Here is a 27,480-nt window from a genome sequence, read left to right as displayed (position 1 = left end):
AATAAAAGTTCATCCCCCACTTCCGACTTTTTGAGTGTCATAACTTGTTGATATACAGTAATAAGAGTAGCTACAGGGGCTGATTTTTTTCCTATAAATACTAAGCAGAAGCAGACGCCTGTGGCAATATCAGTGTATATAGAGGATATCTAACAGTGTTTTCAGTAATACCAAATATATTTCACGAGTGGGGCTAATATTTTGATATTTTTTACGAGTGCGCAGCACGAGTGAAAAATATCAAAATATTAGCCACACGAGTGAAATATATTTGGTATTACTGAAGACACTGTTAGATATTCTGTTTATTACATTTTTTTATCAACGAAAAACCTATCCCGTATGCTAACTAGGCCTACAGCGATAATTTGTAAACAAAAAAGGTAGTTCCCCCTGTCCAGGTGCTGACAAATATGTCGAGCTTTCTGATTGGTCAATTATTGTGGTATTTTCTAATCATTAATTTGATTGGTCAAATCAGCAAAAGTGATATTTTCACTAGTGAAAAATATGATATTCTTCACTAGTGAAAAATATCACTTTTATAGAATGAATAATTTTTGATATTTCACTGGTAAAAATGTAATAAATTGCTATATTTCCATATGCTCTGCACTGTCACTATATAATCTTGCCAAAATAAATAGAAAGCTATCAGATTATCATATAACTCCCATTGGTGTAGTGATATGAAGAACAATGTTTGTGATGTCACTACTTTGAGTGTGGTTTTGACGTCCCAAAAATGTTTTCTACCGGATTAACTTGCAACAATTTAACATGTAGTAATGCTTCACTGATAGTGAAACAAGAAACCCAGAGGGCATGTATCGATCACCTGGATATTTCAGAAAGTATGGCAAAATCCTCTAAATTTCAAATATTTTTCCACTTTTGAACTGACTTCCCAAACGATGGTTCAAAATACAGGTTGACTAAATACTGTCATTCTTGAAAATAAAAATAAAAAGTATTTTAAAGTTTTTGTTTTGTTTTGCTTTATTTCCCTTATGTGGCTCCCTTTCTTCCGCCCCAAGGGTGTCAAATCATTGATTTATGCAACATACAACGTTAACATTGCCAAATAATTCTCCAGAACAAATTTCATCAAAATCCATTTAGTTTTTCAGGACTAGTAGTGTTTTTAAAAGATTTCCCCTTTTGGTCAGGTGAGCTGAAATATTGTAATAATAATATTATTGCAAAGGGCAATATTGAACTGACAGTTACAGTTATTCCCATTTCGCATTCAAGATCTCAATACATGTATATGGCTACATGCAAAGTTTCATCAAACTTTGTTGATATTTACTCCAGTCATTATGATCACAAGATCCAATAACAATATTATTACAAAGGGCAATAACTCTGTAAGTTTCTATATCAAATAATTTCCATTTTCGAACTTGTCTGATCATGAGCTTGTCAATATATATGGCTACATACAAAGTTTTATCAAATTTGGTTGATATTTACTTGAGTTATCGTGTTCACAAATTAAAGTCCAATAACAATATTATTACAAAGGGCAATTACTCTGTAAGTTACTGTTGAATAATTTCCATTTTTGAACTCGTTCCAGATCTTGTCGATATATGGCCATGGCCACATACAAAATTTCATCAAATTTGGTTGATATGTTATCGTGTTCACAAGGTACCGGTAATTGTTGACAGATGGACGCCGGGGTATGGCATAAAAGGGATAGCCATATTTGTACTAATCATCACTCGCTGATTCCTGCAGCAGCTGTACTATTATTACCATATAGGATCGTTGTAGACCTCCTCATCATACAGTAGAGTATATATACATATTACACTGACAACAGTAGCGTGGAAGGATGACATCATTCTGAAAGTAATAACAAAAACATTATTGAATATTTATTTAAATAATACTGTCAAGGTTTTAAAGAAAAAACTTAACTACCAGTCTATCATTTAAAATATCTGTTTATACTATAATTAGTTAACTTAATCCTGTCACATATATATGTCCCCTGTGACAATAACTTACCTAGCATTCCATTCATTCTGATCTTCTATAGAAAGAGTTGTGTAGGACTTGGACAGCTTTGGAGATATCAATGGAAAGACCTTTTTGTACAGGTATACAACCACACAAAAGGTCAGGATGACCACAGGGTAATAGGTCAACTCAAAGACCAATTCAGTGTTCATTCTACCCATGGCTGTACTCCACACACTTTATATAGAAAAGGTGGTTATTCCTTCACAACCTGAAAAAATAATCAATCGTTCAATTTGATAAAAACAGCAGAATTTCAAATTACTAATTTGTGAGCTGGTTACCTATAAAATTTCATATAGTACCTATAAACTACATGTGAAGAGTTTGAATTGAATAACATCAACAGATCGATACACATCCCAGTTCTGACCTTACACTTAACCTTGACCTAGCGGTAAAAAGCACACTTAATTAATTATAATTCATTTGAACACATTCTGCAGGTGATTTACTGATGTTTTTATTTATTTATTTCAGTTTCTAAAACTAGAACGTCTCGGAGAGATTCTCAAAGAACCAATTCCAATGAAATGCTAAATTCATTTGTGTTGTGGTTCACCTACCAGGCTTCAGACATACCAAGTTTGCCTATTACAGACATATATGCAATTGCCAGTCAGCTAATCATCAGACTCTGCCCAATAAATTGTATGTACAGTACTTTTAACCAGACGTGCCCAATGACTTAAGAAACTATCTCCTACATATTCATCTTTATACATTCTTGAAATTTCGTATAAATTATTTTCTCATATTTTAGACCAAGCACAATTGATCCTCTATAACTCCTTAGATTACATGCAACACCATATAATATAAGCTGTAGGTCGGGTACATGGCACAGTGGTAACACACTTGAATTTCACCTAGGCAGATTTCCTCCCACAGAAAGACGAGGGGTCTTGCTGTGGTGCCATGTACCCGTGCTTCCATCCAGGCCAACAAGTGTGCTTAATATATATATAAGTTGATATAACTTGTTCTGCAATTGTTGTAAAATAAAATAAATGATGGAAATTGACAAATAAAACACAGTTTAAACTAAATGAAGTTTACATTTTTAACATAAGCAGTACCCTGATGGCAGTCTGCCTAAGGCTAACAGGTCAGTAAATAACCAGCTGGTTTTAGAAGAAGAAATTAGAATACCTGGCTTCAGAAGTTCCTCCTTTCTTTTTCATTAGTTTTCGGATATATATAACACGCTGTCCACATTGTACCAACAATATGAATTGATTTGATTGGTTCAATATTGAATGCATATGCATGCATATATATGGAGATCATACGAAATTTAAGACCACAAATGATTTAAGATTACAATCATTTGACAGCGTGGAACAATAATAATGCCCATCAAATGTCATGTTATATAATCTTGCATTGAAATGTTAGATTTGTATGACAAGTTATCAGAGATTATAGTCGCCATCTCACTAAATACAAATTAGGATAGGATTACAAAGCCTACCATGAATTTTCATAGAAATCAGTAGAAAAATTTAGATCTCTGGACAAAAAATCTAAAACTGAATGAAGGCTAGCTGAATATAAATTCCTTTCAGTAAAACTATTTTTTTTAAATTGATTCCCTATGCATCAGCATATAGGATTATATACACATCATGCATACCAAGTTTCAAAGAGTGTAGCTATAGGAAGAGGTCTTAGGACAAACAATAGTTTTTGTGGGACAGCTGGATGAGGGAAGATGTTGACACCATATCATGCTCACTGTCATAGTGATGGGTATAAAAAGCAACTGACGTATCCTGGCATTAATTATCATATAATATAACCCCCCACTGAAAAATTTTGTGGGATCCTGCTGACATTTTCAGTGTGGCCTGTGTAATAAACCTGGTGCTGACACAACTTTGACATAAAACCTGGAATGGTCCAATTCAAAGCTGGACGACGAAATTACATTTTAAGCATTTTTACCTTATAACTGCAATAATATTGGTACTTGGCTTATTACCAGACATTGGTTTTTATAAATATGGCAAGTACTGCACTGACAAACACATGAGTGAGTGATGTGCTTGTCAAAATCTCCATACAATGTACATGTGTGACAGATGTTCACTGCTAGCTATAGGGCCTCCAATAATAAAAGAAAAAACATTTAAAAAAACCATTTATACAATATTTCCATCTGAAAAGATAGCAAATGAGAAAAATCTAGTAAAAAAGAAACAAATTAATATTCCTTACTGACTGTATGATTATGATTTCATGGGATATATTGTCAGACAGAAGACTTAAGGGAGCTGATCTACTGTAATGCTATATAGCTACAGACCTAAAACAATGTGGAGCTCTACTTCCCAAACTTGCCTGTGTGGGCAGAATGAAATCAATAGACTATGTTATCATATAGCTTAGCTGTAACAGCATCACAGTATCAACTGGTCTAGCTGTAGGAGATTGGCTAAGGAATGCCAGGTAGGGACAAAATGAAATATTAAAGGGAATATAAAGCAGATACAAGTATTGACTTTACCCTATCTCATGTTAGTATTGTATGGTATATCGGGCCATGTGGTAATGTTCTACCGATATATATAACATGTATCTAAAGGTCAATACACCAATACAGCTGTGTGTAGATTCCATGGTAAACGTAATGTCAAAGTTTTTGTCAAGAACCATAAAAAATATGTACATGTATTAGGTTTGTTAGAATGCATTATAACAGATCTTAAAACATACATTTATGATTGTCTATATTGTTGATCAGAAGCATCCAATTAACAAATTTCAATTATATAAATATTGTAACTTCTTAATCTAAACAAAAAACATAAAGTTTGTCTACTGAATTATAGCTAATATGCTACAGATTGATTCAATTAAAATGTCTACAGTGAGAAATATCTAACAAAACAATATCTCACTGACTGCTTACAAATACAGGTGAGACAATGGCTGAAGTGGACCGTGACTGATGAGGACTGCCATCATCTATATGATCCAGTGTAATGTATTAACAGTATATTTACCTCAAAGTGACAATGTGCAGCATGTACTTTCAATCGTTGACTTGTGACTGAATGAGCGATAAATTATTACACCAGTACACATATGTACATATAAATATTGACCTACAGAGATTGACCTTCCAAGTCTGGTCAGTTGATCAGATACACCCACAACTTTACAGATATGTGATTAGAATGCACTATCTATCTCACTATCCACATAATATATAATTTTACACATAATACAATCATGATTATACAACTATATGTGGTACACATATACATTTATCATTTATTGCCTTGAAGGATTACCTGTCAGACAGTAATGTATAGTCCTCTAGCTATATATATAGTGATTATATGTAAATACAGGCATCACCTTGTTGAAAGAATTCATAGAAATTGCCTCAAAAAATCAAAACTTTGTAAAAATAATCGTAATCATTACGTATACCCCAATACACAGTGCTACAGAGTGTAAATTAAATACAACAATGACTGGCCATGGTGTATGTTTAATAATCATAATGGCTTATAAAGGTTTGAAAAATAAATTCATTTCCTACTATGCGTGCATGTGTGGTACATAAAGATAATAACAACTTCAATTACAAGTTAAATCACTCTATACTTTCACATTTAATTCTATCAATATCAGCCGGCAAAATGATTACATCTCCTTGCAGAGCAAAGTTTTTTCATTTCTCTTTGTACCACATATACAGCCCGTAAAGATAGAATGCAGTTGCAGAAAAACAACCAAAAAAACCCACTTGATAACATGGAAGCACTTTCGTATATATACATTAAAGACATGTGTAAATATATTGATACCTTATATAATTACAAATTGAAAATCAAATTTTGCAAAATCACCTATTCTCAAAATTCACTAATTATTGATGTGGACAATGATGAGCTATTTAGCGCTAGTACATCATTTTTACCCTAAAAACCACTCTTTCTGAAAGTTACAGAAGAAAATACATCAAGTTTTTTTTATAGAATTCATTCCAATTTGGCTATAAACTACTGGTAATATGTGAATCAATTGTAGAAGCAAAAAGATAATTCATCAATTTCTCAAAATCTACCAAACTAAACCCCCATTTCATTTCTACTTCAGCTTGCATACACATGAAATCAGGTACCTATTAATTGATCAGTTAATTATCCTTATTGGCTTTTCATTTTGAACATCAGTTAATTTAGTTTCAATGCAATTTTTTAGATTAAAATTGATAACTAGCCCCATTCCTATATAATAATGCTTATTATAACAAAGACATTATTCTGTTTTTAAAAGTTACCTGCTCTACAGGTTTATCAATCCACTACCTCAAATGATTTTATCATCCTCTGATAGACTTTGACATGTAATGCATACATGAGTGAATCTTTAAATGATCAGAAACCATCTAGACTATTTAAAACATTATCCAGCTGATTAGGTAGAAATAGTACCAGACATGTTGATAACCTGAGATTGATTTTAATGCTGTTATCTACGTACATTGACACATAATATATAACATATAGTTTATCACTATGACAAAGTTAGTGTACATCAATGATTAATATCTAATGGTCAATATATACAACAATAGTGCCAAAATTGAAAACTTAATACAAAGGCAACCCATCACATGCATGTCAGTTGTAAAATTCACATAACACAACGATAATCAGAAACTAATACAATGTATAGGCCGCCAAAAAAGGGGAAAAGCTGACACATAAATGAGATCCAAGAGAAATCTTTGTGCCATCCATTGAATGATCTTTACATGTATTAATTGGTTCTGTCAGACTGATGTAAGACTGATCTTTTCTCTCTTATTTAATGATCTGATAACAATTAAGGAGAAACTATAGATGAAAGTTAAGGGAGATCAAGGAAAACTTTCTGTGAATCTATAATAGAGATAGCAATTCTAAACTTCAACTGTGCCAGCCATTTTGTTTTCTGAAACGGAATCGGACTCAAATCCAAATGGGTACACCTGTATATATACCGGTATATATAAACCCCTGAGAACCTATATAGCTACATAATTATGAATCTCGAGAATAATGCTTTCATTACATCTCAAGAATGGCAACAACAAACTTCAACATTCAAACTTGGCACCCACATCTTTATTAGACTAAAGAGATTGATATTTTGACTCTACATAATTCTATTCTTTTTCCCTCGTCCTCTTACAATCATTTGATAGCATGGGGAACTTTCAAAATAGTTGTAATTGATAAAGATTATATTTACAATCTAGTAGTATAAGATTACATTCAAATATGAAATGATTCACTGCTAAAAAAAACAAGAGGTCCCTGGGCCTTAATGGTGGCCATTTATGATCAACCAAAAAAAGTAGAACTGTTATCCTGGAGCAACTCATACCCTCCTGCCACCAATGAGGTTATTTGTAGAATAATGAAATAATGATAAAATAAAATTTTTAGTCTTGTAACACATGCAGGGTCACGGTCAATTAAGCTTTCCTAGACAGGGAGGTAAATTAAATTCTACCGCTACAATGTATAATGATTATTTGGTTTGTTCTTGGTTTGTTTTTGTTTAACGTCCTATTAACAGCCAGGGTCATTTAGGGATGTGCCAGGTTTTGGAGGTGGAGGAAAGCTGGAGTACCCAAGAAAAAAAGCCGGCCTACAGTCAGTACCTGGCAACTGCCCCATGTAGGTTTCGAACTCACAACCCAGAGGTGGAGGGCTGGTGTTAAAGTGTCGGGACACCTTAACCACTCGGCCACCGCGGCCCCTGTATAATAATTATTGCTGGTAATATAAATATAGTTGGAATCTAATTGCATTTATATGAAAGTACTAATTGTAATGGAAAACCATTTCAAAAGTGTCCCAAACGTCTCCCATATTCTGGAGATGCAAATGTGCATGATGGTCTCTATGGCAACGGAACAAGTAACAACCCCTATAAACCAATTTTTAAATTTAGGTTGCAAAATTGAACAGTGTTCCATGTTGAAGAGATATACCAAATTTCACCAAAAATAAACACTGCCTTTGTTTGTGCAGTACCATACTACACCAACATATATAAATTTCATCGAAATCAGAAGTCATCTCTTTGGCAGCCAATTTGTTTTTAATTTCAATTCTTATTTTTATATACAAAATTAATGTTCATCTTGTAATCATCAAGGTGAAGGCCATATTGGATTTCGGACCCACACACAAAAAAATTTTACTTGGTCAGGACCATCAAGATCATTTTAGGTAACATTAGAGTGGCGTTGTTCAGGAAATCCACGATAGTGTAATCATGTTACAAAATGGCTGCCATGACTGCCATGTCAAAGTTTTCACCAGGCTGAACAATAACGACACTTTGTCAACTTCCTTTCCTTAACATCCTCATGCACCAAGTTTTAGCGCAATGGCACCATGCCCAGTAGTAGTTGAGAAGTTTAAAATGTGTTTTTCAAGAAAGTCGCCAGCTTGGATTTCAGACCGGACCGAACCGAAAAATAAGAATAAGTCATGATCAGGACCATCTCAGGATCATTTCAAGCAAGCTTTTGTTGAATCCCACTTGGTGAAACTTGACAAGTTTGAAATATGAAAAGATTATGCATGGCGCATGACAGAGAGGAAAAAAACATAATTGCTATTGGTTATACTGACCCAGTCTGATGACTTGGTATACATTATTTGTATATGAGATCCCAGAGGGATCTTTGCACCCACCATTGGTTCTATGTCAGACTGATCGCTCTACTTTTCCCTTCTTTTTTTACACCTTTTATTCATACATATAAAGTTTGAGAAACATTCCTCAGTACTTTTCAAGAAATTAAAATTAACAAATTTCAGTTCTCAAAATCAAAGATGGCCTTCTGTCAGCCATTTTGTTTTTCTGATAAAAAAAATCAAGGGGAACCTACAAATTAAGGTTGAGGAATATCCCTCCAGTACATTTCAAGAAATAACAATAAAAAAACATCATCACTCAAAATTCAAAATGGCTGCCTGTCGGCCATTTTGTTTTTCTGATCGAAAATTTGAATTCAAATGGCACAACTAGAGACCAAAGGGAAACTAAAGATGAAGTTTAATGAATATCTGTTCAACATTTTTCAAGAAATAGCGATAACACTTTTCAATTCTCAAAATTCAAGATGGCTGTTTATACGCCATTTTTTTCTGATCAAAACTCTAAATTCAAATGGCACAACTAGGGACCAAGGGGAACCTAAACATGAAGTTTGAGGTAAATCCCTCTACTACTCTCAAGAAATGATGATAACAAGGATTGTTTGCAGGTGGACAGATGACTAACGGACAATGGACAATAGAAGCAGGGTGATTTGAATAGCCAATTGCAACCATCTAATGATTGTGGGCTAAAAATCAGATTATAGCAAATACAATGATGGCTCCTACCTTGGGTGTTTAGAATTATGTCCTTATAAACAAGAATGTGTAAACATGCAAATAATTGTTTTTATGACTGTCATACTTACCAGTTTACCAGTGTAAGTTCTAGCTTTACATGCATGATGGCACACACCAAATCTGACCCTTGACTGTCCTTTTTTCTTATCTATTGTGTGTTATATTTGCCACTAACTGTCCGTATGTGTGTTCAGGAAGTTTTAATCTATGAACACAATTGGGAATTTTAATTTCTTTTTGGGAAAAATAAGGCTAAAATGCATTAGTAATGGGGTCGTTTTGTGCACCCAGTTACATGTACATTCCTGTATATAGGCAGAAAAGACACGGAAATATCAGGAAATTGCTGATACTATAGAGCCAGGACTTAAACACTGTGCAGATCATATAACAAACACTAGTATATATATACTGCAGGGGCTATAGCTATATGATTAATGAACAAGAGCACATGTGCTCTTACATATTTTGTATTGTTATAATTCTTATCCCATATATATCATGAGAAAACATATATACAACTCGAGCAAATACAAAAATATGTCATATATGATAGTGACATACGCAGACCCCTGTGGTTATACTACATTTTCAAGCACTTCGTTCACTGAAAGCATGTAGCCACGATATGCACATATGTAGAAAAATGCATGATCTTTTTTTTGATCTTTACATTATTTGCCCTTTATCATGGGTGCAAATTTTATTTTGAGAGGAATTGGAGGTTAGATGAGAGGTATGTATACTGACCATCTTCACTACTCTATCACGACCTCAGGTAATTTACAGTGCGTTGATTTGTTATTCACGATCAATCAGGCCAGGCTGTGTAGAATACTTATTGCAAGTGTTTGTGTGGATGGTCATGATCAGTGATGGAGTGTAAAACAAGTGTGACAATTTCATGGGCTTTTATTCATCTCCAAGCAGAGCAAATATACCAGCACTTCCTCAGCCATGACTGAAGAAACATACTGCTATAGAGGATATCTCAGAAACAATTTCTGAATATGCTGAAACTGTAGTTTTTTTTATCATCTCAATTGGAAGCTTTTTAATTTTATATTGATGTATTTTAAAGCTTAATTAATGGGTTGATAATTAATCATACAGACAAACATTGCAGGCCTGAACTGGAAATGGGATGGAGGGGCCTGACAGGACAGGAAATGAAATATTACAAAAAATCATATTAGCTGTAAGATAATAACACAGCTAAATTCCTGTTCAGGTCCTGTTCAGGTCTGCCATGCATATACCGTATTTGACCTAATAAGGGCGCCTGCCCTAATAAGGGCGCCCCTACCTTTTTTCAAGGAAATAAATCTTTGACCGAGTGTCAAAATGGTGTCAAAATGGTGTTCAAAAGTAATAATTCATGTGAAATATTTTGCTACTTTATGTGTTCAATTTTCTTCAGCAAATTAAGTAACTGGAACACATGTTTTCGCCACATTTTGCGTATTCCTACAGGCTACAGATGACATGTCAGTGCAAAGAGCACCCAAAACTAAACACACATACAAATAATAACTTACCATCTTTATTTGAAGATAAAGTAAAGACTTCATTATTGTTGATAAATAACTTTTGTTCAAAACAGAAAGCTAGTAAAAGACATTGTAAATCAATTATTAGGTCAAAGAAAACGATGTCTGATATGATCTGGGAAATCACCTGTTTCTATAAATAGAACACAAAAGAGTTCCATTTGAACATAAATGGTGGAACACGCGTTCTCTGGTCTAAAGATCAGCTGGCATGGTTTACAAGTTTACAGGAGTATTCAAGTGATGTTTAAGCTTAATATATGATAATGAATAGATATCTTCATCTGGAATATTTTTATGACTGAATATTTTACCGTTTCCACAACCTTGGGTAGTCTGCTATAAGGTATAGTCTGTTTCATAAAACTTCAGAATAACTAATCTTAATAAGGGCGCCCCCACTGTCAATTACCCGCGCCCTGCGCCCTTATTAGGTCAAATACGGTATATATTTGTCGATATGATTAGCCATCCATTTATGAAGCTTTAAAATACATAATTGTATTTTTTTTTATATTAAAAATGATATTTAAATAAGTAATAACATCCATGAAACACTGATAAATTACACATTTATAAGCGATAAACACTTTTAAAACATGTTTTGGTCCAGATTCAGGTCCTTTCAGGTGCATTCATGTCTTTAGGAGAACCCCTTAAACAGTAAATTTTGCAATATATTATCAAAAGGTGCATTAATTTACGCAAGATGTTCACTGAAAACTCGGGGTGCGGCCCTTGATTAAGTGATCCTCGCTTATGTAAGCTAGTAGTATCTTTCAGATGAACGAGAATCGGCCAAGAGTTGCTTCCCCTTACCCGAAGCAGATATTCTCTTTGCTTTGACGTATGTAAAAAATGAAAGGCCCTTGTTCATTTGAATGATAATCTTCCACTTCTAGTTGCATATATATATATATATATATATAGCAGGGTGAGGTCTAGCCCGAGTTTCCTCTGGCCGGCCCTGACACCATAATTATGTCTGGTGTAGGGCCAGAGCGAACTTATATATGAAAAGTGAAATTCTCCAACACCATTTGGTGTTGCAAAGATTTTGGTGCAGATACAATAAAATCGGGTGTGACATAACATGTACCTTACATATATGGATAAATGAAATATTCATTTACCCAAAAACACCCTTTTAGTTCCATATAGGTATTCTAATCCGTTTGTACAGACCCTCGCTTAAATGGTAGTGCTGTGTATCGGCAGCAATCTCATGATACGATAGGTATTGCGATACAGAGGTCTCGATACGATACGTATTGAGTATACTTGAATAATTGAAACAAAGCGGGCAATTCTTAACATTTTATTGACACACATTGAACAAATTTATTACAAAAACTATCAAATCAAAAAGATCTAAATAGTAGATATTTAACATATAAAAAGGGTTTGTGACAAAAAAAAGATACTATATAATATAAAATATAAGATAATAATTAATAGACTGTATGACTAGACATTAGACAAAGTATATATTTAGTACTACCTGTGCCTGGTGAGTTTTTGGGGTAAAACTGGCGAGAAACATCATAAAACCATGTTCATTTCCATGTCCACAATATATCCAAAACAGTTGCTGAGGTGACTAGGCTTTGTATACACTGAGTCATTACTACCTGTCAATAGGTGGCTTCTGAGCTATATGAAGGTGCGCTCATGCATGCATGCACATGCTGTCGGTATTTCATTCATACACAGAAAGCCTAATGTTACCTCAGGTACATTTTGAATATTGTGGTCATGAAAACGTATTGTATTTACCACTTTGATATGGTCAGGTTACAAACGTTGTACTGGCCTGTTTGGGCATGTCCGATTTGCTGTACCAAACGTGTCGCAGAGCCACAGTCGCACCGGCAGTGTTTCGATACAGAGATTAGTGTAACGATGTATCGTATTGCAGCACAAAACGAACGTGTATCAATACATATAGATGTATCGTTACAGCACTACTAAATGCCCCGGTGCTTTGGAGTGAATAAATATTTCATTTATTTATATATGTAAGGAAGGTGTTATGTCACATCCGGTTTTATTGCATTTGCACCAAAATGGTGTCGAAAATTATACGTTTTCATATGGTAGTGCGCTACACCAGACATGGTGTCATGATCATGCAGGGCCAGAGGAAACTTGGGCTAGGTGAGGTCGTACTTTAAAATGACGGTAACATTTGATGCTGGATCAAGGATATACCTCCACACAGTATATGCACGGAGAAATTTTTGTGACTGTGCCATGCTGTCTGATTTTCTGATTTATTCTAATTGTGGGTATTGTGTGTGTTTACAAAAAAAAAAAACACCGCCGGGCATGGCAGGTTCACAAGAGAAATTAGACCCTGATATTTAAAGTGGTTTTTTTTTTCAAATGCCTACATAAAATCCAAAATTCCTGCATTCAAACATTTGATACACATCTTCTTTATACATTAAACATGTAATAGGAGTGGAATAATGCATGGCCAGACCGGGGTTCGAACCCGGGACCTCCGAACACTAGCCGGATGCTCTACCGATTGAGCTACCTGGTCGCCGATGATCGACCCGGTCCAGTTCCGCTACAAACAAATAAAATTTTGCAGACAGCAAGTTTTACTTTCCTCAAAATGGCAAGTTTGCATATTTTACAAAAGTTGATGGTTCCCCAGACCATAGGTTCCTTAATTATGCATAAGATAGGAAAATAACATGTAATACATCTCTTAAGACTCTATGTATAACTGTATTGACATAGTTCTATTATATATATAAATTATTTTCCTATCTCATATACTGGCTACGTATACTGAAATATCAGGGGGTTCCCACTGATTATTGAAACTTCAGGGTGCAAAACTATATTGTCCCTGATGATGTATATGTTATGGCCTATACTTCTCCGCGTTGGTCCTTAATTATCAAAAATAGTGTATCTTGCACAGTACGTACTGCATCTCCGCTACTGACAGTACTGTCACTCACTGATCAGTTGTCGTTGAGTATTCGATATTAAATATAAGCTATCTTAAAAGTGCCGTTCCTGTATAGTTCATAATAAAATAAGCTGGCCGAGAAACCTACAAATAACTCACATTTTGCGTTAGCATCATATCCGTGATGTTTCCCTTGTATGACGGCCGATCATGAGTGCAGATGGAGTAACAACAATCGACGTCACATCATGGCGCCAAACATTAAGCAGTTCACTAAAACGTTTGTAATGCACGCGAAAATTCTAACCGGAAGTTGCACAAACTTCTGACAGGGAGATGGGATGGGATTCGGAATATTACACATGTGTAAAAGTAGAGGCTTGTGAAACTGACATTGCCTGGCAGTACATTTTGTTCTAGAGGTACAGCATAATCCGATAAACTACACTGAAGATGTTTCAGAAACCATTTAGAGTAAAAACACAAACAGCAATCAAAGGTTCCGACAGGTAAATAATACAGTGGTGGCGTTACCAGTTTTGACGGATGAAACTTGATTAGATATTACTTGTTTAGGTTTTATAGATTGGATTTTATATCACATCGTTCAAATGCCAATCTTAAGGAATTTAAATGTCTACTCACTACTCAGTCTCCAGTTTTGACTTATATATATATGTCAAATGAATAGATCTATCCTTTTTACAGCATACTTTTAAGATATAAACTACAATTATCACGATAACTATATATATGATACAGTAAATTAATTAAAGTAAATACTTGTTTAATACAAACTAACACTAGCTATAGGCCTATAGAATTTTGTTTTTAATTTAAAAATATGTGTTCAAACTGACAGTATATATTTAATTATATATTTATCACAATACGCTGTGTTATTCCATTCTCAAGCCATTGTATAAATGTGCCGACTGTTATATATGATACCCACTAGTGGAACATATAACCTTCCGGTCTTTTGATTGGTCAAGAATTCAAACTTTGACCCGAGCTGCAATTCCTATTGACGTCATCAATAATCAAATGATGGCACATCACCAGGTCCCTTGCATACAGGAAATAAGACTATGCCTTGTTTCCTTTGATTCAGTCCGACATTATTGTGGTAAAAACAGGTCACATAACTCGTTATTGTTAGATATGGAATTTATTTTGGAATAACTTAATAGAGTGAAATAAATTCCATATCCAACAACCACTCGTTGTGTAACCTCTATATATTGACTGTACTAAAGTTGGTACATGTTTGACAGCTGCTTGTCATACACTTAACAGATTAGTGTATGTACATCTTCATACATAGTAATGACCATCTTCATCTATTTGAAGATCATGTCATGTGATAGTGGGTGCTAGGCCAAGAGAAAAGAAGGTAAATTCAAGCAATAGGAAGAGGTAATGGAGGTTATATCTTCAAAGGTAGGTAATTCTAGTCTACTATAGTATGAGGGAAAGGTTGTTGGTATACTAGGCTAGGAAGAGGAGTTGGCACAGCTTTCAGTAGATGAATGTAAGCTTGCTTTCATAGGTAAATTTTCCACCTGGCTATTTTTTGATGGATGATGAGCTTTGTCCCGTCAATTATGACAATGCCATGGTCACCGTTGTAGTGTCTTATACCTATCCAAGATGGCTGTTTGGGGAGTTGTAAATATGCATACATATAAATACAAGGTCTTATGAATATTCTCTTCATGTCAATTTGTTTACAATTTGCTACTATTAGATGTGCAGGCCTGCTGTTAATTGTAGGTATTGGCTACTGGTTGGCAAGGGTACCTGGCTGCTTCTGATAGCGTTGTTGTTGTAGTCAACATTGGTTAGGTTAATGCCACCCCAGCTACATGCATGAACACAGTTCTTGTGGGTTAAATTGCTCTTAGCTCAGTTATAGTTCTAATCTATTTAAGCCGGAGACAGCATCAGTATACTTTTGGCCATCATCTGTTGGATGTTCTATGGAGGCTTCAGATGATGACTGACCTCTTCAGTCTAAGTTGATACTACCTTTCAGCAGCTCAACATCCTTGCTGGTATGAATGTGTATGAGACCAAGATGGGACATACCATTCAGTATTCTTCCATGAAAGTCAACTAGCTTATCTGGTCCTGCTGAAGAACATCAAAATGTGACTCAGAAGAGAAAATTTCACTCATGCCAATCTCATCATTTATCAAATTTTTGTTCTAACTATTATGTCAGGCAATGAGGAATCTGTGAGAACCTGCAACTCTAACCTCTTGTTCAGAGCACTCTTAAAGGTAATGATGAGGATTGGGACTGTTCCCTTAGGGGTGTTTGTTGTTTGGGGATGGCCAAGCCTTACATGGATGATGCTGCTAAAGGGGTTACAGCCACAATGGAGTCGCAAATGCCTATGTTTGAATGAGTTGAGGCATTGTTATGAAACAGTCCCTGTCAGTGTGTTACAATCATTATATGCTTACACTGTCTGGCCCCTATACAGGCCAGGTATACCCCCCCCCCCCCCCCCCCCCCCCCCCCCCTTTGGTATTTTTGGAGACAGGGTCCAGGATTTGTTTTCATCCCTCCTATTACTAAAAGAATGGCTAGGTATAGATTTGGATGAATCTGTTCATTAGGATGGACTCTGTCATCTTGCACCTTGACAGTGATCTCTCCTGTAAATGCAGGGCAGGGGGCATTTTTCATGTTCACAGATGAAATGGTGTCATTGTGTTTTAATTCCACAAACAGCAAATGTATCAGGGGAACATTGTTTATGTTGAATCGGAAGCTTGTATTACTGGAAGTGATGTTGATTACTAGTACTCCTCATAGCAAAAGACAATGTTGAAAGAAAACTAAAAATGTCAGTATTTTCACAATTAGATATCAAACTAATTATTGTTGTTGGTGTCCTAAGAATATTCCTATTTGTGAAGAAGACTTGCCTGTTGTAGCTAGATTTTACAGTAAGCTTAATTGACTGAACTGATGGAGAAGTGATCTGTCAACATTGGCATGCACACTTTCCCTCGATCTTTATACCTATTTCGTTAGTAATGCACTACATTTAGACTATATATATGTATAGACCTGTACTCAATAAAATAAAACAAAGAAAAAAGATCAAAGTGTGTTGGAGTTGAATTAACTCAATGACTGAATTAAGATATTGTTGTTATCAATGGACAGATCAGGCTAGTGCCTTATAAAGTGTGTGACTTTTAATTGACTTTGATTAGTAATTGTCCACATTTATTTAATCTTCACATTTTCAAGGTAATTGATATTTATCAACATCTCATTTCTAATCTTCACATTTTCAAAAAATTGATAAATGTGTGCTTAGATTTGAGTAAGACACAATGCGGAAAGTGAGAATTTTCCAATAATTCTTATAATTCCTTATTTTTGTTCTTGAACTGATGATACGATGAATGTATTGGTGATATAATTATAGATTACTACAATTTAATTTTTTTGTCAGTTTGTATAAATACTGCATTGTTGTTTACAGGAAAAAGTTGCGAGCTTCTGTAGGATCAAGCTTTCCTAACTTAACAGCAGATGACTTGACACAAGTTGTTCCAGCTAAAGAAGAGATGACAGTTACAAAGATCTACACCCATTCTGGTGACACTGGTGTAATCTACAGCATCACTAAGAATCCTGTATTTTTGGAACTTGATCGACAACTTTACCCCACAGTGTATACGCTATGGAAATTTCCTCACATGATATTTAGTTTAACAACATGGCCGCAGCTACATAAAAAATTTCTTGGGGGAGCAGGTAAAAATGTTATCAAATGTGTTTTAGCAGATTTTACTTTAATTTTAAAATCATAAAGTTAAATGAATTTACAACATAATCATCATTGGTGTTTAGTTATCATGATTAAAATCTTTCACCTAAACAAGCCAAAAAAATATCATACCAAACCTAAAAGTAACACATTACTGCTGTCTTTTTCAGATCTCATGTTGCCAGGAGTAATTATTCAAGGGGAGATTACTCCATCAACTTTCAAGCATATCAAAAAGGGGGACACCTGTGCAGTAAGGCTGAATGGAAACCTGTAAATATTTCATTTTATAGAAATCATTATTAAAAACCAAGTAAAGTCATGTTTATTCCAAAGGAAACTCATTTGATGTACACATTTGACAATAAAAGACCGTCCTGGACAAGATACATGTACAGTTACCTTACCATATAGAGTACTAAACGTCTGCAGGTCTTTTGATTTGTATATGAAATGGTATTTCATTTTGTTCTCATATTGCATGAGTTTATGCCATTGTGCAATGTCCACTTTCTACGACCATTCTGTCTGCTGTTATATATACCAGGGCTGATTGATAAGTTATGAGCCTCATATTGAAGGAGATACTCAAGGATGTTCTCTTTAAGTCCTACTATGCTGTGAATATATAGGGCCGTGTACTCAAGGACTGGTCTCATTTAGTTAGTTTATATCAACGAGGTACATGTAGCACTCTAAACTAAACAAGACAAGCGGCTTTTGCAAAATGGACCAAATCGGTTAGGGTGAAAGAGTCTGTCATTGCCATAGCTGCCATTCACGATCATTGTGGCTTTAAATTGATTGAGCATCCGCCTTATTCACCTGATCTTGCTCCATCAGACTTTCATCTATTTCCAAAACTGAAAACAGCTATATCAGGCTCGCTAATCCTAACCCTAACATGCAGTGGATGACTTTATTGGCATTGGCATTGAGGCCCTTAAACACTGCTGGCAAAAGTGTATAGATACTGAAGGGGATTATGTTGAAAAAGTAACTCAATATGTCTGGCAAAATTTAAATCCTTCAATATAAGGCACACAACTTATCAATCAGCCCTCGTAAAACAGTCTGGTAAATACACGGTGGACCAGAACAGCAGATAAGACTTGGTGCAGAACATCAGAATCTAATTAAATGAAAATGATGTGTGTAAATTCTGGCCCATGTCAGTCTAAGGTATATTGTCATATTCCCACAGTTGAAATTGGACTATGCTATGCTATAGTTATCATCTGTGGATCAACTCAGTGTAAAATCCTTGTTTTGATGGAGGCTGTTTGATTGGCTCCATCACATTTTCCTATCAGAATTCTAACCAATCAGATTGCAGGTAACATATGCTTTATAGAAGTAGCATTTCAACAACAGCGGTGATGAGTGATCTTGAAAATGTGTTTTAGAAATTTTTATATCCACAGGTTTAAAACATTTCAGCAGAATACCATTGATGCCCTTTTGTCTGACAATAAATCAAAACCAGCCTATCTGAAGGAAAAGCCTGTTATCAGGCATTCCAGCTTTAGTGAATACCACCAAGTCGTTCAATTTTGATACTCTGCATGTATCTAGCTGTTGAAATAAAATAACATGCTATATATGCAAACCTGTGCTGTTCCTTACATCCCTTTAAAAATGTTGGACTATGTTTATACTTATTTTAAACACTTAAAGACTTGTAGGACTATTTGTCCACTATATGTTTTTCACAGAATCTGCACAGCCTTCATGGGTGCAGCCATATTGTTACATGTACTTTTTGATATGTTCCCCTCTAAACTAAAAAGTTCTGCTAGCTAGATCTTATTCTGAAAGAGTTATGTTGATGGATTTCTATTTATGGAAATGAAGATTCACTGTGAGTTGACCCATGGGTGAAAGGTGTAGGGTTGTAAAATGCAATCAGCCATGGGTATCTGACGATGCCTTGGGTAGTGACAATAGATATTATGTAACTATATATTTATAGATCTTGTCATTTCTTTCAGAGCACCAGTGGCTGTAGGAAAGATGGCCTTGTCTGGGCCGGACATGTTTGACTCAGGGATGCGAGGAAAGGGAGTTCAGTTCATACACATCCTTGGGGATGAACTCTGGTAAGAATTCTTCAGTTCTTCATTCAATTATATCCAAAGATTAGTGTTAATAAATTTTGGAACATGCAAGATAATGATGATCTATCAATTTTCTTAAAACATTTCAAATCAAGACACTGTAGACTGTAGATGTTTACCTTGAAGTCAACAATTATAATGATAAGAATTAAGCATTATGGTGTTTGCATATTTTTGAAACATTGAAATTCAAATTTCAATAGGATTTAAATCAATCTTGTTGAAATCAAATTATCTTTTACAAGTGGAAAAATGTTAATTAACATTTGTTAAAACAATATCCATATGACAGGGCTTATGGAGACCAATCTCAGCCTCCACTCATCCCAGATGCAGATGCTGTAGATGATGAAGACTTGAATGCTGAAGCAGTTGGTGGAGAAGGGAAGGATTGTATCTTAGGGGCATCAGATGACTCTACAAGGGTCGGGGAGATGAGTGAGAATATGAGATCTATGTGTGTAGAGGATAATGTGAGTACGAGTATGTTACCTAACAACCAAAAAGAGGCAGCTGAAGCACAGCCTTCTGTCAACCATGGTGATGGCACTGAGGCTGCAACAGGGTATAATCATGGCGATGATCCTGAAGATTCAACAGCTCTGTCTGCTGGTAAGTCATCGCCCTGCCAATATATTGATTGTCTCTTAATTGGTACGTCACTGTGCTGTCCAGATGTTTATCTGTCTGTTAATAAGTAATTAGTCATGGTGCTACCCAGATGTTTCTCTGTTTGTTGGTAAGTCACAGTGCATCTCTGGATGTAAGATTGACTAGCACAGCTGGTAATAATCATGCTATATTTACATTTGGCACTACAGTCTCCAATTACCTCATTGTTAATCTGAGCTGCATCTAAGAGCACAAGATTAGGACCGATATAGGTGTATCAGTTACACCACAGTCTGAAGGTTAGGACAGACAGGTGTATCAGCTACACCACAGTCTGAAGGTTAGGACAGACAGGTGTATCAGTTACACCACAGTCTGAAGGTTAGGACAGACAGGTGTATCAGCTACACCACAGTCTGAAGGTTAGGACAGACAGGTGTATCAGCTACACCACAGTCTGAAGGTTAGGACAGATATAGGTGTATCAGTTACACTACAGTCTGAAGGTTAGGACAGACAGGTGTATCAGCTACATCACAGTCTAAAGGCTAGGACAGGTGTATCAGTTACACCACAGTCTGAAGGTTAGGACAGATATAGGTGTATCAGCTACACCACAGTCTGAAGGTTAGGACAGACAGGTGTATCAGCTACACCACAGTCTGAAGGTTAGGACAGACAGGTGTATCAGCTACACCACAGTCTGAAGGTTAGGACAGATACAGGTGTATCAGCTACACCACAGTCTGAAGGTTAGGACAGATATAGGTGTATCAGCTACACCACAATCTGAAGGTTACGACAGACAGGTGTATCAGCTACACCACAGTCTGAAGGTTAGGACAGATATAGGTGTATCAGCTTCACCACAGTCGGAAGGTTAGGACAGACAGGTGTATCAGTTACAACACAGTCTGAAGGTTAGGACAGATAAAGGTGTATCCGCTACACCACAGTCTGAAGGTTAGGACAGATATAGGTGTATCAGCTTCACCACAGTCGGAAGGTTAGGACAGACAGGTGTATCAGTTACAACACAGTCGGAAGGTTAGGACAGACAGGTGTATCAGCTACACCACAGTCTGAAGGTTAGGACAGACATAGGTGTATCAGCTACACCACAGTCTGAAGGTTAGGACAGATATAGGTGTATCAGCTACACCACAGTCTGAAGGTTAGGACAGACAGGTGTATCAGTTACACCACAGTCTGAAGGTTAGGACAGACAGGTGTATCAGTTACACCACAGTCTGAAGGTTAGGACAGATAAAGGTGTATCCGCTACACCACAGTCTGAAGGTTAGGACAGATATAGGTGTATCAGCTACACCACAGTCTGAAGGTTAGGACAGACAGGTGTATCAGCTACACCACAGTCTGAAGGTTAGGACAGACAGGTGTATCAGCTACACCACAGTCTGAAGGTTAGGACATACAGGTGTATCAGCTACACCACAGTCTGAAGGTTAGGACAGACAGGTGTATCAGCTACACCGCAGTCTGAAGGTTAGGACAGACATAGGTGTATCAGCTACACCACAGTCGGAAGGTAAGGACAGACAGGTGTATCAGTTACACCACAGTCTGAAGGTTAGGACAGACAGGTGTATCAGCTACACCACAGTCTGAAGGTTAGGACAGACAGGTGTATCAGCTACACCACAGTCTGAAGGTTAGGACAGACATAGGTGTATCAGCTACACCACAGTCTGAAGGTTAGGACAGACAGGTGTATCAGTTACACCACAGTCTGAAGGTTAGGACAGACAGGTGTATCAGCTACACCACAGTCTGAAGGTTAGGACAGACATAGGTGTATCAGCTACACCACAGTCTGAAGGTTAGGACAGATAAAGGTGTATCAGCTACACCACAGTCTGAAGGTTAGGACAGACAGGTGTATCAGCTACACCACAGTCTGAAGGTTAGGACAGATAAAGGTGTATCAGCTACACCGCAGTCTGAAGGTTAGGACAGACATAGGTGTATCAGCTACACCACAGTCGGAAGGTTAGGACAGACAGGTGTATCAGTTACACCACAGTCTGAAGGTTAGGACAGACAGGTGTATCAGCTACACCACAGTCTGAAGGTTAGGACAGACAGGTGTATCAGCTACACCACAGTCTGAAGGTTAGGACAGATACAGGTGTATCAGCTACACCACAGTCTGAAGGTTAGGACAGATATAGGTGTATCAGCTACACCACAATCTGAAGGTTACGACAGACAGGTGTATCAGCTACACCACAGTCTGAAGGTTAGGACAGATATAGGTGTATCAGCTTCACCACAGTCGGAAGGTTAGGACAGACAGGTGTATCAGTTACAACACAGTCTGAAGGTTAGGACAGATAAAGGTGTATCCGCTACACCACAGTCTGAAGGTTAGGACAGATATAGGTGTATCAGCTTCACCACAGTCGGAAGGTTAGGACAGACAGGTGTATCAGTTACAACACAGTCGGAAGGTTAGGACAGACAGGTGTATCAGCTACACCACAGTCTGAAGGTTAGGACAGACATAGGTGTATCAGCTACACCACAGTCTGAAGGTTAGGACAGATATAGGTGTATCAGCTACACCACAGTCTGAAGGTTAGGACAGACAGGAGTATCAGTTACACCACAGTCTGAAGGTTAGGACAGACAGGTGTATCAGTTACAACACAGTCTGAAGGTTAGGACAGATAAAGGTGTATCCGCTACACCACAGTCTGAAGGTTAGGACAGATATAGGTGTATCAGCTACACCACAGTCTGAAGGTTAGGACAGACAGGTGTATCAGCTACACCACAGTCTGAAGGTTAGGACAGATATAGGTGTATCAGCTTCACCACAGTCGGAAGGTTAGGACAGACAGGTGTATCAGTTACAACACAGTCGGAAGGTTAGGACAGACAGGTGTATCAGCTACACCACAGTCTGAAGGTTAGGACAGACATAGGTGTATCAGCTACACCACAGTCTGAAGGTTAGGACAGATATAGGTGTATCAGCTACACCACAGTCTGAAGGTTAGGACAGACAGGTGTATCAGTTACACCACAGTCTGAAGGTTAGGACAGACAGGTGTATCAGTTACAACACAGTCTGAAGGTTAGGACAGATAAAGGTGTATCCGCTACACCACAGTCTGAAGGTTAGGACAGATATAGGTGTATCAGCTACACCACAGTCTGAAGGTTAGGACAGACAGGTGTATCAGCTACACCACAGTCTGAAGGTTAGGACAGACAGGTGTATCAGCTACACCACAGTCTGAAGGTTAGGACAGACAGGTGTATCAGCTACACCACAGTCTGAAGGTTAGGACAGACAGGTGTATCAGCTACACCGCAGTCTGAAGGTTAGGACAGACATAGGTGTATCAGCTACACCACAGTCGGAAGGTAAGGACAGACAGGTGTATCAGTTACACCACAGTCTGAAGGTTAGGACAGACAGGTGTATCAGCTACACCACAGTCTGAAGGTTAGGACAGACAGGTGTATCAGCTACACCACAGTCTGAAGGTTAGGACAGACATAGGTGTATCAGCTACACTACAGTCGGAAGGTTAGGACAGACAGGTGTATCAGTTACACCACAGTCTGAAGGTTAGGACAGACAGGTGTATCAGCTACACCACAGTCTGAAGGTTAGGACAGACATAGGTGTATCAGCTACACCACAGTCTGAAGGTTAGGACAGATAAAGGTGTATCAGCTACACCACAGTCTGAAGGTTAGGACAGACAGGTGTATCAGCTACACCACAGTCTGAAGGTTAGGACAGATAAAGGTGTATCAGCTACACCGCAGTCTGAAGGTTAGGACAGACATAGGTGTATCAGCTACACCACAGTCGGAAGGTTAGGACAGACAGGTGTATCAGTTACACCACAGTCTGAAGGTTAGGACAGACAGGTGTATCAGCTACACCACAGTCTGAAGGTTAGGACAGACAGGTGTATCAGCTACACCACAGTCTGAAGGTTAGGACAGACATAGGTGTATCAGCTACACTACAGTCGGAAGGTTAGGACAGACAGGTGTATCAGTTACACCACAGTCTGAAGGTTAGGACAGACAGGTGTATCAGCTACACCACAGTCTGAAGGTTAGGACAGATAAAGGTGTATCGGCTACACCACAGTCTGAAGGTTTGGACAGACAGGTGTATCAGCTACACCACAGTCTGAAGGTTAGGACAGATAAAGGTGTATCAGCTACACCACAGTCTGAAGGTTAGGACAGACACAGGTGTATCAGCTACACCACAGTCGGAAGGTTAGGACAGACAGGTGTATCAGCTACACCACAGTCTAAAGGTTAGGACAGACAGGTGTATCAGCTACACCACAGTCTGAAGGTTAGGACAGATATAGGTGTATCAGCTACACCACAGTCTGAAGGTTAGGACAGACAGGTGTATCAGCTACACCACAGTCTAAAGGTTAGGACAGACAGGTGTATCAGTTACAACACAGTCTGAAGGTTAGGACAGACAGGTGTATCAGCTACACCCGTGTAAATATTATGACAGAACTAGATGTATAAGCCACACCCTTGTAAAGGTTATATGTATATTAAAGATAGACATGTTTGGGATTGTTATGCATGGTAACTGAATGCTACATTTTTTGTGTTTTTGGACAGATGAGGTGGACAGTTTGCTGGACAGGTGTTTTAAGTGTGCTGTGAAGTTCTCTCTCAAGAAGTCTCACATGCCTATCCTCACTAGTGCCTTCTACCGTCTACACATGATCCCTTTCTGGTAACTACTCAAACTTGTTGTATATATGAAACAGATCAAACTGTTTTACAATATAGACAGGTTCCATATTGTTATGCTATTAGTAGTTTTTGATAGCAATGAACCAATACATTAGTCATAATTATAGTTCTCACAATTTAACATTCAAATTGCTCTTCATCTGTGGTCTAGCTGTTGTTCATGGTCTGCTGAAAAGTGAATAATCCTTGTTATGCTATTTCTTATAAAGTACTGGAAGGATTTTTCTCAAATGTCATATGTATGTTCCCCTTGGTCCCTATATATAGCAATGCCCATTCAATTTAGGCCACCAGGAGGCAATCTTTGATTTTGTTATGACTATTTCTTGAAAAGAACTGTAAGAATTTTTTTCAATCTTCACATGTAGGTTCTCCACAGTCCCTAGTTGTGCCTTTCCAATTTTGAGCCTGGTTTAGAAAACAAAATGACTTACTGACAGTCATCTTGGATTTCAGCAATTGAAATTTGTTAATGCTAATTCTTGAAAAGTACCAGAATAATATTTCTCAGATTTTCATTTGGGTCCATCGATACCGAGTTGCACCCATTCAATTGTAGCCTGATCATGAAAACAAAATGGCTGACAATTGGCCATCTTGGACTTTGACAGTAGAAGTTTGTTATGGCTATTATAAAAGTATTGGGAGGATATGTTAACATGTTGGTTTCCCAGAGCCCCTTGTTGTGCTCATTCAATTTGAGCCTTACCAGAAATGGCTGACAGTTGGCCATCTTGGATTTTGACAGTTAAAATTATTGCTATTTCTCAGAAAGTTCTTCTTACATGTACATCTTTCTTAAGATTTCATAATTATGAAAATTTTCTTTATCAAATGATTAAGAGGGAAAGAAAGGAAAAGCTCAGTCTTACATAGAACCAATGCAGATCATTTAATGGATGGCATCAAGATCCCTTGTGGATCTCTTGTTGATTTTCATATCGGTTGTTTGACCTGTCATTTCACAGGAATATTTATCAGTGTACATTGAAATTAAAAAAATTTGCATAATTGCAATTTTAAAATGTATAACTATGTACTCATTCTTGAGGTGAATTTTTTACAGACTGTATTAAGAACTCTGTTGTTAATGAAATTAAGCTTGTTTGTTCTCTTGTACATGTATGACTAAATTATTGTTTACATGAATAACGATCAGGTACATGCATTGTTTATGATTTATGAATTTTTTACAGCCCTGCAGGAAAAAGTTTAGATATAAAAAAGTCCAGTTTCAAGAAGGTAGGTGAAACACACTTTCAATTTGTTTTGCATTCAATTTGTTGATTTATTTGATGATCAAACCCATCATATCAAAATGTTATTAATAAAATATATGATTGTACTTATTAATAAATACAATTTAAATCATGTAAGTGATACGTTTTATATTGAGTGAAATCTTGTATTATAATAATTAATACCAAATATACACACTGTCTACACCATGTTACTATTTCAGTTATCAAAGTTTCTAAAACAAAAACAGAAGGAGGGCTTCATCACTATCCGGCAATATTCATCGGGAGTAGACAGCATCGAAAATTTTTACAAAGATTGTCTAAGGTAAGTGTTGACACAAAGATTGTCCTGGGTAAGTGTCGACACAAAGATTGTCTAAGGTAAGTGTCGACACAAAGATTGTCTAAGGTAAGTGTCGACACAAAGATTGTCCAGGGTAAGTGTCGACACAAAGATTATCTGGGTAAATGTCAACATAAAGATTGTCTAAGGTAAGTGTCAACATAAAGATTGTCTAAGGTAAGTGTCGACTCAAAGATTGTCCTGGGTAAGTGTTGACACAAAGATTATCTGGGTAAGTGTCGACACAAAGATTATCTTGGTAAGTGTCGACACAAAGGTTATCTGGGTAGGTGTCGACACAAAGATTGTCCTAGGTAAGTGTCGATACAAAGATTGTCCTAGGTAAGTGTCGACACAAAGATTGTCCTGGGTAAGTGTCGACACAAAGATTATCTGGTTAAGTGTCGACACAAAGGTTATCTGGGTAAGTGTCGACACAAAGGTTATCTGGGTAAGTGTCGACACAAAGGTTATCTGGGTAAGTGTCGACACAAAGGTTATCTGGGTAAGTGTCGACACAAAGGTTATCTGGGTAAGTGTCAACACAAATATTATCTGGGTAAGTGTCGACACAAAGGTTATCTGGGTAAGTGTCGACACAAAGGTTATCTAAGGTAAGTGTCGACACAAAGATTATCTAAGGTAAGTGTCGACACAAAG

At 36.9% G+C, this 27,480-nt stretch overlaps 2 protein-coding genes across 4 annotated transcripts in view; one reads left to right on the top strand and one right to left on the bottom strand.

Moving 5' to 3' along the window:
* LOC117325336 (TLC domain-containing protein 4-B-like) overlaps positions 1–14,202 on the bottom strand; it is a 29,099-nt gene extending 14,897 nt beyond the window's left edge. The window contains exons 1-3 of the mRNA XM_033881481.1: positions 14,091–14,202; positions 2,020–2,242; positions 1,765–1,854 (exon numbers count right to left, since the gene is read on the bottom strand). Of these exons, the coding sequence (XP_033737372.1) occupies positions 1,765–1,854; positions 2,020–2,192 (263 nt within the window). The 5' untranslated portion in view covers positions 2,193–2,242; positions 14,091–14,202. The remainder of the gene's footprint in view (positions 1–1,764; positions 1,855–2,019; positions 2,243–14,090) is intronic.
* Positions 14,203–14,251: 49 nt separating this feature from the next.
* LOC117325335 (eukaryotic translation initiation factor 2D-like) overlaps positions 14,252–27,480 on the top strand; it is a 35,346-nt gene continuing 22,117 nt past the window's right edge. Inside the window, exons 1-8 of one of the 3 annotated variants that reach the window (XM_033881478.1) lie at positions 14,252–14,440; positions 17,441–17,715; positions 17,899–18,001; positions 19,720–19,827; positions 20,138–20,457; positions 25,099–25,216; positions 26,433–26,478; positions 26,699–26,802. In XM_033881478.1, the coding sequence (XP_033737369.1) occupies positions 14,385–14,440; positions 17,441–17,715; positions 17,899–18,001; positions 19,720–19,827; positions 20,138–20,457; positions 25,099–25,216; positions 26,433–26,478; positions 26,699–26,802 (1,130 nt within the window). In that variant the 5' untranslated portion in view covers positions 14,252–14,384. Of the gene's footprint in view, positions 14,441–15,203; positions 15,375–17,440; positions 17,716–17,898; positions 18,002–19,719; positions 19,828–20,137; positions 20,458–25,098; positions 25,217–26,432; positions 26,479–26,698; positions 26,803–27,480 lie in introns of those variants that run through there. The other 2 variants (XM_033881480.1, XM_033881479.1) reach the window with 2 other exon arrangements.

This window comes from Pecten maximus, chromosome 4, assembly GCF_902652985.1.
Source record: "Pecten maximus chromosome 4, xPecMax1.1, whole genome shotgun sequence".
NCBI lineage: Eukaryota > Metazoa > Mollusca > Bivalvia > Pectinida > Pectinidae > Pecten > Pecten maximus.
Note: the sequence above shows the minus strand (reverse complement) of the source record. Positions and strands in the feature narration are given on the sequence as shown.